The 15,382-nt window shown below is 40.4% G+C and overlaps 1 protein-coding gene across 4 annotated transcripts in view; it reads right to left on the reverse strand.

The window, feature by feature from the left end:
* Nucleotides 1-9,929, reverse strand: part of dst (dystonin) — a 102,423-nt gene extending 92,494 nt beyond the window's left edge. For all 4 annotated transcript variants that reach the window (XM_080036486.1, XM_080036484.1, XM_080036485.1 and 1 more), the window contains exon 1: nucleotides 9,821-9,929. In XM_080036486.1, the coding sequence (XP_079892612.1) occupies nucleotides 9,821-9,908 (88 nt within the window). In that variant the 5' untranslated portion in view covers nucleotides 9,909-9,929. The remainder of the gene's footprint in view (nucleotides 1-9,820) is intronic.
* Between the last annotated feature and the right edge of the window lie 5,453 nt (nucleotides 9,930-15,382).

Raw genomic sequence — 15,382 nt, forward strand, 5'->3', positions numbered from 1 at the left:
AGCAGCCGGTCAATCTACAGAACTTCACACTCATCTTTCATTACTTGATTTTCTCAAGCTTTTCTTTTCAACTGGAGAGAGTGAATAAATGGTTGTTTGCATGGCACTAGGGGGCCGGTGACACCCCGTTGGCATCTTGTTACGTCAGGAGGATGCCTAAAAATATCCTCCCATTCTGGGCAGAGCAGATTCAAAAAGCACCAGCAATCGCAATCCAGCCTGTGTAGTGTGTAATCCTCTTGACCTCGCATGGGAGGGAAAACAAAACATAAAAACTAAACTGAAAAGCCCTCCACCTTCCCAGCGATTGACAAGGACTCGCTAAACATTCTTGCTCAACGGCTCTCATTTCACATCTCTTGTGTCACAACCAGCCAGCTTATTCAGCGGAGGGAGGCATGTGTTTAGAGTACACGGCTGTGTGTTGCATAGCAGTGGCAGATATGTCAACTGGGTACATGATCTAAGTAAACATCTTGTGACTTTGTTGGAATAAAAAAGTTATTGCAGGGCTGTACGCTTATTTTTTTAGGTGGTAGCACTGGTGCTAGCAAGCAAAAAAATTCAGTAACAAAAATAAATTTGGTAGCACACAAAGTATGATCGAAAACTTGCACAACCTTAACCCTTGCATTTCACTGTAATTACCTTTGAGCCTGTCATCTTGGTCTCATTTGAGATTCTCAATTAATATTATATCCTAGTGTGTGCAATAATAATTGTAGAAAAATTAATAGGGGTGCACTGATTGTAATTTAGACAAAATAATCTAACCTGCCAATTGCAATTTTTTGCTGATTCAGAATTATTTTTCCCCATAAAAATATAAAAATAATATCTATATCTATATATGTTTTGTATATACTTATAATTATTATATTAATAATAATAAACATTTTTAGAAAATGTCCTTGTTAATTAAAACCAAACTTTAAAACATTAAACATAGCCTATTAAATAAATAAGTATACATATTGGTACAATTTGGGATAAATTAAATAGGTTGTTGGATGTGAATGTGTTGGAAGTTGTTCTTCAGTGGCTTATTTCAAACTTTGTTTTTAGACTACTGTTGACTTTTCTCTGCAGCTGAATGAGTTGCCTTTCTAGCTAGAGCACTGCAGGGCTGTGAAGCGCTAACTTCCTGTTCTTAACGGCTTCAAAATAAAAGTCAACTCACGTTTGGCTAGTAACAGGCTTTTAATGTGAAGGCGCACAGGAAATGTTCTGTTTGCACACGCGCTAATTTAACTGCGGTAATCTCCTTCCGGTTATTACCGTTGGTGAAGTTTTTATACGGTAGAATCGCTGCACGAGCACAGATCCCGAGGACACATATCTTTCACCAGCCAAAGTGAAGGGTGGACTCAATAACTTACTTGCCTAAAACTACATTTACCCCCATTTGGAGTGTTAATGTAGAGCCCTCTAAGCAGTGTTGTGCATCTCCATGGACATATAAAGAAATGGACACCGTATTGAAAAATGGCGCCCATTCATTCCTATGAAAGCTGCTCAGGCGCAGAGAAGCAACAAGGAAGCTGCCATATTGCTTTCATGTAAGCCCTGGCACGCCCAAGTGTATGACGTGCCGCTCCCTCCTCCTCCCTCGAAAACAAACTGAAAGCCGTTAAAAGCCGTTGGGCTAATAAAACGCTTTATGTAGCGTTTTGAAATGAAAAAACTTCAGTTTTAATAGTGTATGGTCTCAAGATAAGTTTGAGCCTATGATTGATATCCAGAAAATTTTTGCGGCGACACAATCTTGTTCGCCGCTTGTATTGGTGTGGACGGGGAAATCTGCCTTAGGGCTACCATGAAAATAAGCTCCCATTCACAGCATGCAGTACCAATGGGTTGGCCACTAGTCCATGCTGGCTGCTCGGAGAAGGCAGCATCCTGGGGGCCTGTGCATCTCTCCTCTGTGTTTCAAAGACAGCCTCTCCTCATTATCAACTAGCACTAGTGCGAATGGACTTGTATTCATCATCGCACGTGATCAATTTCAGTAGCAAATGCGATCAAAACTGTCGCACTGTACAGCCCTGTCTTGGAAAAAAACAAAAATGACAGGGCATGAATCATTGAAACCCATATTCAATCATTGCAGTGAGATCTATGCACAGCAGTGTGCTGTTGTCGTTCATCACAAACAGGCAATATAAAAAAATTAACAAAAAGTTTGCCCCATCCCGCTTACTCAAGACCCCAGAGCATGCTAAAATGATTACAATAACAGTGCTACGACGCAGATGTTTAGCAGGATATCCTTGCTCACCATCTTAAGTTTGTTTTAGCTAGTCCACATGCTAACATTTGCTAATCAGTAGTAAAGACATAGCAAAGCCGAGGGTATAGTTAGCAGGTAGGCCAACAAAGTATTACAGATATCCATACCAAAGTGGACCCATATTGCCATCCCTTGCAGAAGCATGGATACAAATGGTCGGTTGCAACATAAATTGCTAATATTGAAGTTAATCCTTGACAGACTGGTCAAAGTGTTGGTTTTTAAGAATGTTTTTACAAATATATCAGAGGCCCAATGGAGTGATGACTCAGCACAACATGGTAACCTTCTTCAACTGCAACGTAATAACCAAGTTGTGAACACGGTAGGTGGAGAGATGGTAAGCATGAAGTGCAACACAGAGGGGGAGATACTTGAAGATGCATTTTTGCCATTCTTTGCAAGTGAGAAAACTACAGTCAGTCTGCACTGAAGGGTAGGGCAGGCAGCATCTGAAATATGTGACTGACTGAACAGCTCATTAATTGAAACAGGTTGCCGAGCCTTCCAAGGAGCACTCCGAATCATTTTTTTAAGTCCCCGGGCTGAACATAAAACAAAGAAGAGACCAAGAAGAAAGAATAGTGTCTGTCTGGGCATCCGTGCACACATTATTATCTTGTCTGCAGCTAATTTCTGCAGTGCTACTGAGGAAGTAGGCAGGGTCAAAGCATTTTCAGCAGTTTCCTGCTATTAACAATTTTTTTCCTCAGCAATTTTTTTTTTCTCCTGTGTAACTATTTTTACAGTGACAGTGTACAGTTATACTCACTACAAAGACAATCAGCGAAGTCAGGCAGAGGAAAGGAGGAAGCACTAATGAAAGCTAATGGAACAACATGACACACACACACACACACACACACACACACACACACACACAGAGTTGCTAAGACTCTTATACTGGCATCAATATGTGCAACAGCTGCAACATTTGAGTTGGTATTTGCAATGTGAGAAAATCGGATTTCTTATCCGGACTCTCGCACAGATTTTGGAGAATCCTTATCAGATTTATGATTTAAAGTAATCCTGTGTAAATTCCTAGTTGTGCTACATTGACACAAATTGATATAAAAGGATTAAATAGCAACATTGAATACTGCAGAAAAAAATACAAATTGCACAGAATTCCCCTATGAATATAAAGACAATAAATTAAGGCTTTGTGCCTTCTTTTAATATCATTGTAAGGTTACACTTGTTTCACATGTTGAATCATTTGAGTAGTATCACTCTCTTACAAATAACAGAGCCTACAACTTATACGAGGGGCTACTTTGACAAAGACAAAGCTTTTCTTGACCAGCCCAATCCAGATATCAAAATGGAATAATCTTACATTCACAACCGTATGATTTACCTAACAATGATAACAGTCAAACTATCAATTTCAAAACCAAAAATGTAATGTTTGAGGAAGGACCAACACCATAACCTGCCACAACAGCTTCAGAGTTCATTGAGATAGATCATACAAGTGTCTGAAACTCTACTGAGGGGATACAAAACAAGTTTTCCCATGTTTGGTGTTTGACGATGGAGGTTTAGGAGCGCTGTCTAACCTGTCAATCCAAAATAGGTGTCCAACTGGGTTTACATCCGGTGACGATGAATGCCATAGCGTATTAATCACATAATTTTAAAACTTATCAAACCATTGAGTAACTCATCTTGCCCTGCATGGAGGCAAATGCAATCCAAATGTTCAACCTATAATTTTTGCGGCTGACAAAAATAACCTTCTAATGTATGACCTCACTGACAAATCACAAGGGTGTAATCAATGGTTTTAAAACAAAAGCTTTAGCGTCAACCCCAAAAACACATGGAACTACTAATTCCCTGGCCCCTTATATGAGACAACAGTGGAGAAATGTGTTTCCTTTTGCTAGCATAGCATGGGATTGCTTCCCAGCATCTGCTATATATCGAGAGGGAAGGGTGGTGCTGCTTGGAGTGAGAGAGAGGAAGGGCTGGAGAGCATGAGTCAGGGGGTGGGATGATCTCATGTAAGAGGAGCTAAGCGAAGCTGTGGAATGAGACCCAGTCATGCTGGTTTTCCCATCACCATGACACCATATAAATACAACATTTACAAATATGGCTGTGAGCAGGCATCACACTCAAGACACAGATATATAATGCAGCCGCATAGAACTGCATTACAGTTATATTTATTTCTTATAACTTCCTAAAAAAAATATGAGAAGCATTTGCAATCAAATATACTCCAGAAGGACAATACATGTACATCTATAAATGATCAATCTAAAAAATTATATATTGTTAAAGACTAAATAAAACCCATAAGATCTATTTCTGAGACTGTAGCCTGGTGGAGCAGTAAAAAGCTTTCTAAGAGCCCTGTTGGTTCGGATTACACAGACCATTTTACACAAAGCCCTTTGATTAGATCAATAAAGGGGCTTGGCCAGAACAACGTTATGTTTTAGCATAAGCATGTACAGCGTACTGTGTATTTATTGTAAAAGGTTTTGTAACATTTTTGTTTTCCACATAAAGCCATGTCAAACAGATGGCCAATCACTTCAAAACAATCAGATATGGTTGCAGAGATCAGCTGATACACTTAGGCCTATCTGAGAAAAACACTAAGGGTGAAACCTGCAAAATGAAACCACAAGCAGCTGTGCAAGGCTCAACACAGTTCCTGCTAGATGTTGTTTTGAAATTAAGGAGCACCCAGTTGAGCAGGAGTCGGATACTGATCCTTAAATGTAATGCACCTAATTGGCCATTAGCACTCAGGATTTGGGCTGGTTTGGCATGGTTGCTATGAGAAGACCCTTGATAATTTGATCGCTTTGAGAGTATACAAATCTTCTCTTTCGGATTATCTCAACAGCCTGAAATTATTCAATAAAAAAAAAATCAGTGTATTATACTTTTCTAAAATGATTGTGTATATAATCCAAATAAATTGTAAATGTATAATTTCTGTTGACCACAATGAACTGATCTGATAAACCCCATTTCATTTAAACCTAAGCATTTCCAAAAACAGACCGTTAATCTGTAGGCAGAGTTGGGTGGGTGGGGACGACTGTCAAAGTGTGGCTCCTTGATGTTTGAATCTCATTGAAAAAAAGAGTGTCACTGCCAGCAACTTGACACATGAACAAGTCGCTGGAACTTGGATGCCGCTAGCGTAAAAACAAAGTGTCTTTTGTACGCTAGCAGACAGTCTCCATAGAGGCAGCCTGCTGTGTATGTGTGTGGGCCACTAGGCCATTTGAATGTGATGAGTGGGCTGTCGACATAGAGCAGAGGGGTTGGGCTGGGCCCGGCTCAGGAGGATGGACAAAGGCAGTGACTGTGCAGAAAATACAATGCTCCCTCACTCGTCACTCTGTTTAATAATGCAAGATAAGGCAAGTACAAAATAAGGTGGATTTAAAAAATAATTATGTTTTCCTTAATGTATGCACAGACATCCTTCTTGTGATGTAAAATGAAGTCATAATGCAGAGTGCATCACCACAAGGATTCTCATGCAGACGCAGACAGACCACACCCTCCTATAACACACAACTGGCAGCATCCTAAAGGCTGGTGATGTGCGGTACAGTATATGGCTGTCATCTAAAGAAGTCAGATCTAAATCAGTCAACTCTAACATAAATACGAAAAACATAATATATATATAATAATATGTCGATGATTCTGTCCTCATTCAAAGATCTTTCCTTAAAAGCAGCCTGACATGATTATCATATCTATCCTATCCTTTTGTCTTGTTACGCTTTTATATTTTAATTATATAATCATATAATTCAAATGAGACCAAAGGAGATAAATGTATTTGGCCATACATAATACAAATACGGCTGTCAGTACTCTAAGTAAGCAATAAGCAACTCTGGTAATATACTGAGCTTTCGACTTAATGACACTGCTTACGCCATATGGCATCTTAAAAACTAAATGAACGGCAAGAAGAGCTGAACCACCAACCAAAAGTCTAATCCATTAAATCTTTCCTGATGTCTGAGGATGATGAACTGTTGGGAGAGTCTTATGGTCCCTTTCACGCTGACAGCCTGCCGAGCAGGCTCTAATAGACCAGTGTGCTCCCACACAGCCTTTAGCCTTTGTACACGTCTAAGAACCCATGTCTTTAACTCACTCCTCAAGTTTACAGCCTTGTGTTAAGCCTGCATTGAATTTCAGCCCAGCCTGGAGGAATTCCTCTGTTAAAGTGTACTTTTTTCTCTAATACCTAATTAGTGTGGCATTCTTACAGCCGCAGCATTAACAATGACATGCATTCTCGCAGTCAATGGCGACTGTTGTGCTTAGTCACCAAAAATACTTAACTCACATTTCTGTCACATGCAGTTTAGACCTTCATATAGCATTTCTTTGATATTTTAATTTGTCAATCTATTTTTTTAAATTATTTTTACATAACAAGGCTTATTTCTTACATTTTCCCACCCAACCCTTGATCCTACATAGAGATTTGCAAGCATAATGACACTTGTCAATCTATTTCTAACAATTGGGAGTTCAACAGAGGTCAGTGGTGCTGAACAAGTGCATTGTAACACACCCCATGGCTTCACTTGCTACAATGAAAACTTAGCATTTTCTTCCTCCATATTTTCAGATATCTCTAGCAAACATCCACTCAGAGGCATTTGATGACACTAAGAAGAACATGATCCAATGCTATATCTTGATTTGGTGAGACAAAGACTACTCTGTTTCCTGTGTTCCAGTCTCACTGGCTATTTTCTGTCCTGTTGCTGTTTGGTTGTGTTTGTTTGTGTAACTGTTGATAACTATTTTATAAAAATGTCTTCCTTTGATACTCTACGCATCACATGGAGAGAAGCTCGGGGCTCTGGGTGATCCCATCCACTGGAAACAACACTAAAGTAACGATAAAAACACAGATTGTTTTCAGCAACTAGCCAGCGCCCTGTAGAAAAATGTCTCGGGTTTGGAAAAACAAACAATCTCTTCATGGAAAAAATAAACACAGTTTTAGGCCATTTTTAAAACTGTTGAGACAGATTTACATTGAGAACTAAATAGTTTTATGAAGGTATTTGACAGTGAGTTAGATATATTCATCGGCCTAATCGACCATTCATCCTCAAATACACTGGTCACTATCGTATACTAACTTCGATTGAAAACAATTTTGTTTAAAGCTTTGCAAGGCTCAACACAGTTCCTGCTAGATGTTGTTTTGAAATTAAGGAGCACCCAGTTGAGCAGGAGTCGGATACTGATCCTTAAATGTAATGCACCTAATTGGCCATTAGCACTCAGGATTTGGGCTGGTTTGGCATGGTTGCTATGAGAAGACCCTTGATATTTTGATCGCTTTGAGAGTATACAAATCTTCTCTTTCGGATTATCTCAACAGCCTGAAATTATTCAATAAAAAAAAATCAGTGTATTATACTTTTCTAAAATGATTGTGTATATAATCCAAATAAATTGTAAATGTATAATTTCTGTTGACCACAATGAACTGATCTGATAAACCCCATTTCATTTAAACCTAAGCATTTCCAAAAACAGACCGTTAATCTGTAGGCAGAGTTGGGTGGGTGGGGACGACTGTCAAAGTGTGGCTCCTTGATGTTTGAATCTCATTGAAAAAAAGAGTGTCACTGCCAGCAACTTTTTACATTACATTTACATTGAGAACTAAATAGTTTTATGAAGGTATTTGACAGTGAGTTAGATATATTCATCGGCCTAATCGACCATTCATCCTCAAATACACTGGTCACTATCGTATACTAACTTCGATTGAACAACAAACAATTTTGTTTAAAGCTTTCCTCGCACGTAAAATTATAATTGATTTATTTTTGGTGAGTCTTTGAAGTCTTTCCAGCATTTCACTTTTCACCAAGCCAGCCCCCAACTTTGCAAAAAAATTATGAATTCATAATGTTGAATATATAAAACGTATACATTGCCGGCTGCCTCTCCCATTAACTGATCTCCAGTAAATTAAGGCTGGCGAATTCTGGTTTAATATCAAAGCTGGAAAACCACAAGGAGACCGATGGAAACAGGGTTGTAGGTGAGTTTGCTAGAAGTAATGATTAGCCCACTAGCTGGTTTCAGATTGCTACCAGGATCAGTCAATAGTAAAACATTTATGAGCTGAAGAAAAACTCAAAGTGGCACTAAATTCAGCCAGTTTTACCTAAAATAAATGTTTAAATATATTGAGACTGCAAAAATTGAAATCCTTAGCATCATTGAGAGTCTACAACGCTCTCATAAACCCACACATTTGTTGATCAAGAATGATCAAGGTAACACCATAGAAAAACTGCCTTACCCTTCTTTGACTTATGCATTGTTCATGCAATAAATGGAAAGGAAATCCAATATCGCACCCAAAATCAATATCTTGTAGAAACAAATCGCAGAATTGGTATTCAGTGGTGGAAGGAAACATGAAAACTAAGTAAGATCACTGTGTAGCAGCTCCTCTGCTTGAAGACAACAGCTACAGATTCCTAATGATGATGCTACATCATATGATCCCATTAGAGTCCAGTCAGGGGGGTATAAGCCTTTATACCACAGCTGACTGGCCCTGCTGGCTACAACATTCAACAGCTGAGAGAACAGCGCTCGCGGCAACCATTCAAACACAATAGTGCCCAGTCTATGCTAGTCATTGTTTTAACTTGTGTGGAGGGGAATAGACAAGAGTTAAAAAAAAAATAAAACGCTGCTGTCAGCCTGAATTCAGCTCTAGTAACTCTGCCGGCCTGGCCTTAGAATGCATGTGCGTTTGATTTTTTGCCTGTGAGCTCCATAGCTGTCAAAGAGACACTGACCAACGCAGACCTCCTCTATGTGATGGATTTGCACTAATTAATGAGATCAAGGAGCAGCTACATCAAGTGACACGTGCCAATGACATTGGCTAAAAGCCTCAGCCCACTATGCCATTGTCCTCTCCTGCCTTAAGAAACCACATAGCAGGTCACATAATCCATATTCAGTCACTGAAATTCATATGGCTGATCACCCTAAAAATAGACAAATAGATCATTTAGATTATGAAAGTATGATTTACTAAAAATAAAATACAAAAAAAAGAGAACTGTTGATTTCTCTGTTTCGACTTTTCATTTTGACACCATGACACTGTGATCATCTGTCTTGAATTAAATGTTTTTACCAGATGTACCCCGAGCTAAATATTTCCATAAATCAGCTGAACAACATGAAATAATCCTCTAATCTAATGATCATCTGAGATTGTAAAAAAAGCTCATAATAAAGCCTCTGTCTTGGCTACTAAAATTCAGCCTAAATGTGATGTCATGCAGGAAATATTCCCACTTTTCCAGTGCAGGGATAAAGACACTATAGGACCAGCCAGACTGGACTGTCACCAAAGAGAGACACAGGGAGAAAGGGAGAGTGGCGGGGACAGACTGACATGTCAAGCAAAAAATCAAGGCGTTTTCGTCATCGTCCCAAAACCCCAAATGATCCAATCGTCATTGATCCTACCTTTGTATTTTTCCAAAACATCCTCATACGCTTGGAGGTATTCCTGTTCGTCCGAGAGCACACCAGCCTGCGTTGCGTGCTGAGCCATACCCCGGGCTCCACAAACTGCATGGACATTCACCAGTGGCGGACAGGGGGACAGTTGACACAGCGCGCATGTGTGTATGTCTGTGTGTGTGTGTGGGTGTGTGACTGTGTGCGTGAGTGCATGTGTGTGTGTGTGTGTGTGTGCCATGAACTCAAGAGTGATCGGCGCTGTTGTTGCTCTAAAGGAAACGCCCTACATCCCTCCCTTGTCTGCGGCCCGTCCAATAGGCGACACTTCCTCTCCGGAGGGCGCTATTGATAGGAAGGGCTGCAGGACTGGACGCGCTGCAAGAAATGTCTGTCGCTATATTAACAGGTCCATTGATCGGAAATTGAGTAATGACTGTATGTATTACAATTAGAGAAAAATCAAGAAACCAACCAAAGAGGCTATATATCCACGAATCCAACCCGATGTGTGACAAATCAATTTAAAATTAAGGATGTGTAAGACAGGCTGAATAATTCGTAAATGTTTTACAGCGTGCAATGATAATCGCGTTTCCCAGGCATCTGTGCCTATATAGGCTACTATCTATGGTGCCTTCTCGTGACAGGGACACTTGCTTTTCCCCCCCCCCATTGTTGCCCACCTGCAGAAGACTTGAACTAGGCTACTTTTTCCAATTTTCATTCGTTATTACCGTATCCTAGTTAGTGTGTGTGTGTGTGTGTGTGTGTGTGTGTGTGTGTGTGTGTGTGTGTGTGTGTGTGTGTGTGTGTGTGTGTGTGTGTGTGTGTGTGGGGTCACGTGCGCGTGCGAATGTGCGTTTATGCGTGCGTGTGGGTGTGTGTCTGTGTGATTGTATTGCTGCCCATGGCCTGTCAGCTGCCACTACTGTCACAAATATGTTCACACGGTAAGGTGCAAACTTCACCCACGATAATCCTTCTCTCTATTGAGATGTGCTACATTTGCATTTCTGACAGGGATTTTACAACGTCAAACAGTGTCAAAGTATCACTATAAAGGTGCTACAAGTGCTTTAAAACTTTAGCCCCACATCTTAATCAAGTGATTGAATCACACAAGAGTCAATACTGGAAGATTGTTTCCTCTACGTCTTAATCTAACAATCGTATTTTTATGATCATAATTTGCACAATATATCTATCCTCCTTATAATAATAAACCTAGGCTATCTAAAAAAGATTAACTGATAGCTTATGCTACATCGATTGGATGAAACATAACAGAGTGGCTCAGATAGCCTATAGCTGCTGTTTAAATTGCATCAATAACATATTTTTAGTCCTATCCAGAAAGGGACCAAAATACCATCACATGTGCCACACCTGCAAGTCACTAGGCTACAGCACCCTAATCAAACAGAGGACACAAAAAAAACACATCTCCCATTGTGCACCCTAAAGGCCTATTGATTGAATCATTGTTTATCTCATTATAGTCTGATAGCTAGCTGGACATCAAGGAGACAGCCCCCCTTACCTGCGATCCTGAGCACCGCTCTCTCAGCCGGATCCAGCACGGACCCTCCCTGTATTTTCCTCTTGGACCGCTCGTGTCTGGGCAGGTTCCAGGGTAACGTGTCCCCGGGTGCAGGTGATGCCGAGCCGGACTTATAGCTATAATCATCCTCGTCTGAGAAGTCCGCCGAAGAAGACATGGAGCCGTGAAGGGAAGGGTTCCCCGAACTGGAGCTCTGCGAGACAAAAGAAAACGGGGGTAAAGAAAAAAAATAGAAAAAGAACAATGCTACGTCTTGATTCTACACAGTAAGAGAGTAACACGCACAAATCATATTATTTCACACCAACGCAGGTCAAAGTCCGTGATGTGCGTCCGTGACACGAGCCACCAGCTCGCAATCATCCATAACAATAAAGAAGATTGAGCCAAATAAAAAGGCAATGAGAAATCAATAGCATCTGGCTCCCCCGCCAGGTCAAAAATAAGACTTACCACTGTATACATGGAGACCTGTCAGCTGGAAGAAAGCGAGAGAGAAAAATCCTATTTTCTTTATTAGCTTTCCACCCTTTAGTCACACATCGCGTGCGTCAATATCAATTGGTGCCACGCCCTTTGGAGGGATGCTCCAGGCCACCAGTTCGTCCCCTTATCCGAGCATTAAGGATGCGAGGTGATGTCAGATCTCCAGAGGACTATACGCTGTGTGTCTGTGTGTATGATGTCGAGGCAGAGAGCTGGACCGTGATGGGAGAGAGCAGACTGTGTGCGTCTCCGCGTCACACCCGGTAGCCAACAACAGCACCGACAGTGACGGCGGCGGCAGCGTTAGAGCGCCATCCCTGCTCTAATGTGCTCGGTGGCTGGCTACGAATACATCCCCAAAAAAAAGAAAGAAAAAAGCAGGGGTGATAAGAGGACAAGCCTGGGCTCACACACAGTCTCTCACGGAAAGGATTTCACAACAGATGCATGTTGGATCCACAGAGACTTTGGACACAATTACATAACTGCCTTAAGTGCAGATGGGGTTAGGTTTTGTTTTTTGTTTTGTTTTTCACAAATGGAAAGGGTGAAGGAACAACATTCATAGGCTGTATGCTGAGCTAATGAGTCTATACCTGAGAGGATGGAGAGGATCAGGGTTGCAAAAAAAAAGGATTGATCCATGGGTTACATTGTTACCCGGTTAATCCCATTTAACAAGAAAAATAATTCCTACGATAATACCTTAATCATAGCATTATTATTATCTCTGATGTGTTGTTAAGCTGTCGTGAAGGCATTGCAGACATTGTCCAAATCTAGTTAGAACTGCATATAACACACAATAGCTCATTGAGGATATGATTATTGAAACACTCTCTCTCTCTCTCTCTCTCTCTCTCTCTCTCTCTCTCTCTCTCTCTCTCTCTCTCTCTCTCTCTCTCTCTCTCTCTCTCTCTCTCTCTCTCTCTCTCTCTCTCTCTCTCTCTCTCTCTCTCTCTCTCTCTCTCTCTCTCTCTCTCTCTCTCTCTCTCTCTCTCTCTCTCTCTCTCTCTCTCTCTCTCTCTCTCTCTCTCTCTGTTGCAATTCCCTGCTGCACCCTGACACACCTGATGGTGAGTAACAGAACAAATAGAGGCAAACACATCTCTCCTGATGAAGAGGCAGAGGGGCAGGGCTCGGAAATGCCTGTATGATGACGCTTCGCTTGCTCAATGCTAAAGATTCAGACAGGGGGGGGGCAGATTGTTGTGATCCGGAAGAGTCCATTTGTGAGCAAATACGTCTGCAGTCCAGTTTGACTTGATGTAGTTCAAGGATAAACTTGGAGCGATCATGTAATGTAAATAAAGAAGATAAACTGGAAAAGCTTCTGGTTGTGTTTCAGGGGAGGTAAAGAAAATCATTTTTTTTAATTCTTTAAGAAGCAGTAGTAGAAAGAGTTATCCTTTTCATCAGTATAAACCTGACCGCTAAAAAAAGGCATCATAGATTAGCAATCTCTAATCTGTCTGCTTATTCATGATTCGAGAAAAATGCTCACTATAATGGAATAATTATTAAGTATAACCTATGTTGTCCAGAGTCAGTTTTTTAAACTTTCTATTTACATAAGGACCAAACTGTACAGGGGCAAAATAGTACAGTAAGATTAGAGGCCCTCCTCCATCACATAATACAAGGCTTATCCTCTTCCAGGAATGTGGTGTTGTTCATAAATGGACATACAGACATCACCATCACCTATATGACTGCACAAAAAAAGGAGCAGTGGACAATGGCTACAGTGTATCCGTTGTAAGTTTTGCCCACTGACAAGGTCTCTAGGTCTGCTGTGAATAGAATATGTGAATAAGTCAAAAGTTCCCTCAAACTGGTCAGGGTCGTTAAAATAGATTATCAACTAAAAACACACAAAAATATGGTTTAAGCGAGACAAGGCAGCAATACTGGAGTATATAGGCTACAGCACATACAAATACAGGGGTGAATGATTCATGGTGGCCTGATTTAGACCTGCACACATGTCTGCACTATTACACATTAAAGTCTGCTCACTTACAGCACATCTTGGGTCTCTCGGTTCCATAAATCAACAAAGGGCTTTTCTGGTGGTGGTTCAAGGGGTATGTGAAACTTGTTGTCTGCCCTTTGTATTATCAGAATAACAACATCTGAAAACACAGGGTTCAATCAATGGCTTACCAAGGTTAAGCAATGCACCTGCACAACAACAAATTTCAATGTAGCCATTGACCAATAAAGCAACTTAAATTAGTCAATACAATTTGAAACATTAAGTGCATTTGGTTTTACCCATGGCAAAAAAATATTTGATTTAGAGGAATCAGAAGCAACTGTAACATATTGACAAAGCTCCCTTGTCAGAGCTGGTTCAGATCAGGTTTGCTGATAATGGAAATAGGAAAAAAAAAAAACTTTTGTTTCAACAGAATGGCAACAAAACTAATGGAAGCAGGAAGTTGCATTAGCATCACACAGATCAATATGTTCAGTTGAACACACAGTCAGTGCAAAGATCATTGCATGTCAGGTTTTGTAAATTAATATTTTATAAAGCGGAAACAGCTCAGTCTCTTTGACGTAGACACAGTACAAGTTGTGAAGGACAGTTAATATTCTGGGTAAAATAAATTACATTCGAAATCAGACACTTTGAAATACACTAACAGACTTTATGTGGGATAAGAATCCCTTTCTCAGATTAGATCAGCATTGCATAAAAATACAAATAAATCCAAAGGGGTCCAATATGGATGTTTTATGTTCCCATAATGGTCTGGAGCTGAAAGCCTGTGCTCTTTCAGCTCTGTGTTCCTGAACATGTGTGTGCCCTTCCAGGAAGCGATGGATCAATATGTGTCAGGTCTGTCTCGCTCCTCAGTGGATGTTTTAACTGCACTATCTGGAATTGATTAAGTCAATGATAGTCAGAGAGCACCCTGTTGTGATATAGTAATGAAAAGCTGAAGGCCTAACAATGTTTACAGGCAGGAGCCCTTCATAGGAGGATACATACCAGCATGCCAGATATGACTCCAAACTGAGGCAAAATTAAGAATTGTAACAGGATTAATCATGTAAAATAAAAAAAGGTTTGGATGTCACCGTAGGCTCGCAAAGCAAACCCAGTAGCAACACTTGCAAAAATGTAATGTAGTCCCCCGTTGTTGTTGTTGTGCTTGCAGTTAGCATTAGCAGTGGGCCTGGAGATGCATACTTATATAGGGATGTAATAAAACAAGCTATTAGTCTAGCCTGTGGAAAGTAAATCAGTTATTTTGAGATTCCTAAATTACACTGTGAACCTGATCTGTGAACCTGCACTAGCACCATCCCAGAACTAGAACCAGATTGGCGTTAGTGGAAAAGAGGTATTAGAGATTAATATTTCATATGTTTGTGGAGATTGACTATAATTGCAGGGTAAAGGCGTTTTGGCTTCATGTGATCAATAATTAAACAAAACACATCAGGATTCAAGGTAACAATCAATATAACGGACGAAAATGGATATCCTTCAAGAGCAGGGTTTA

Source organism: Ammodytes marinus, assembly GCF_949987685.1.
Source record: "Ammodytes marinus genome assembly, chromosome: 11".
Lineage (NCBI taxonomy): Eukaryota > Metazoa > Chordata > Actinopteri > Uranoscopiformes > Ammodytidae > Ammodytes > Ammodytes marinus.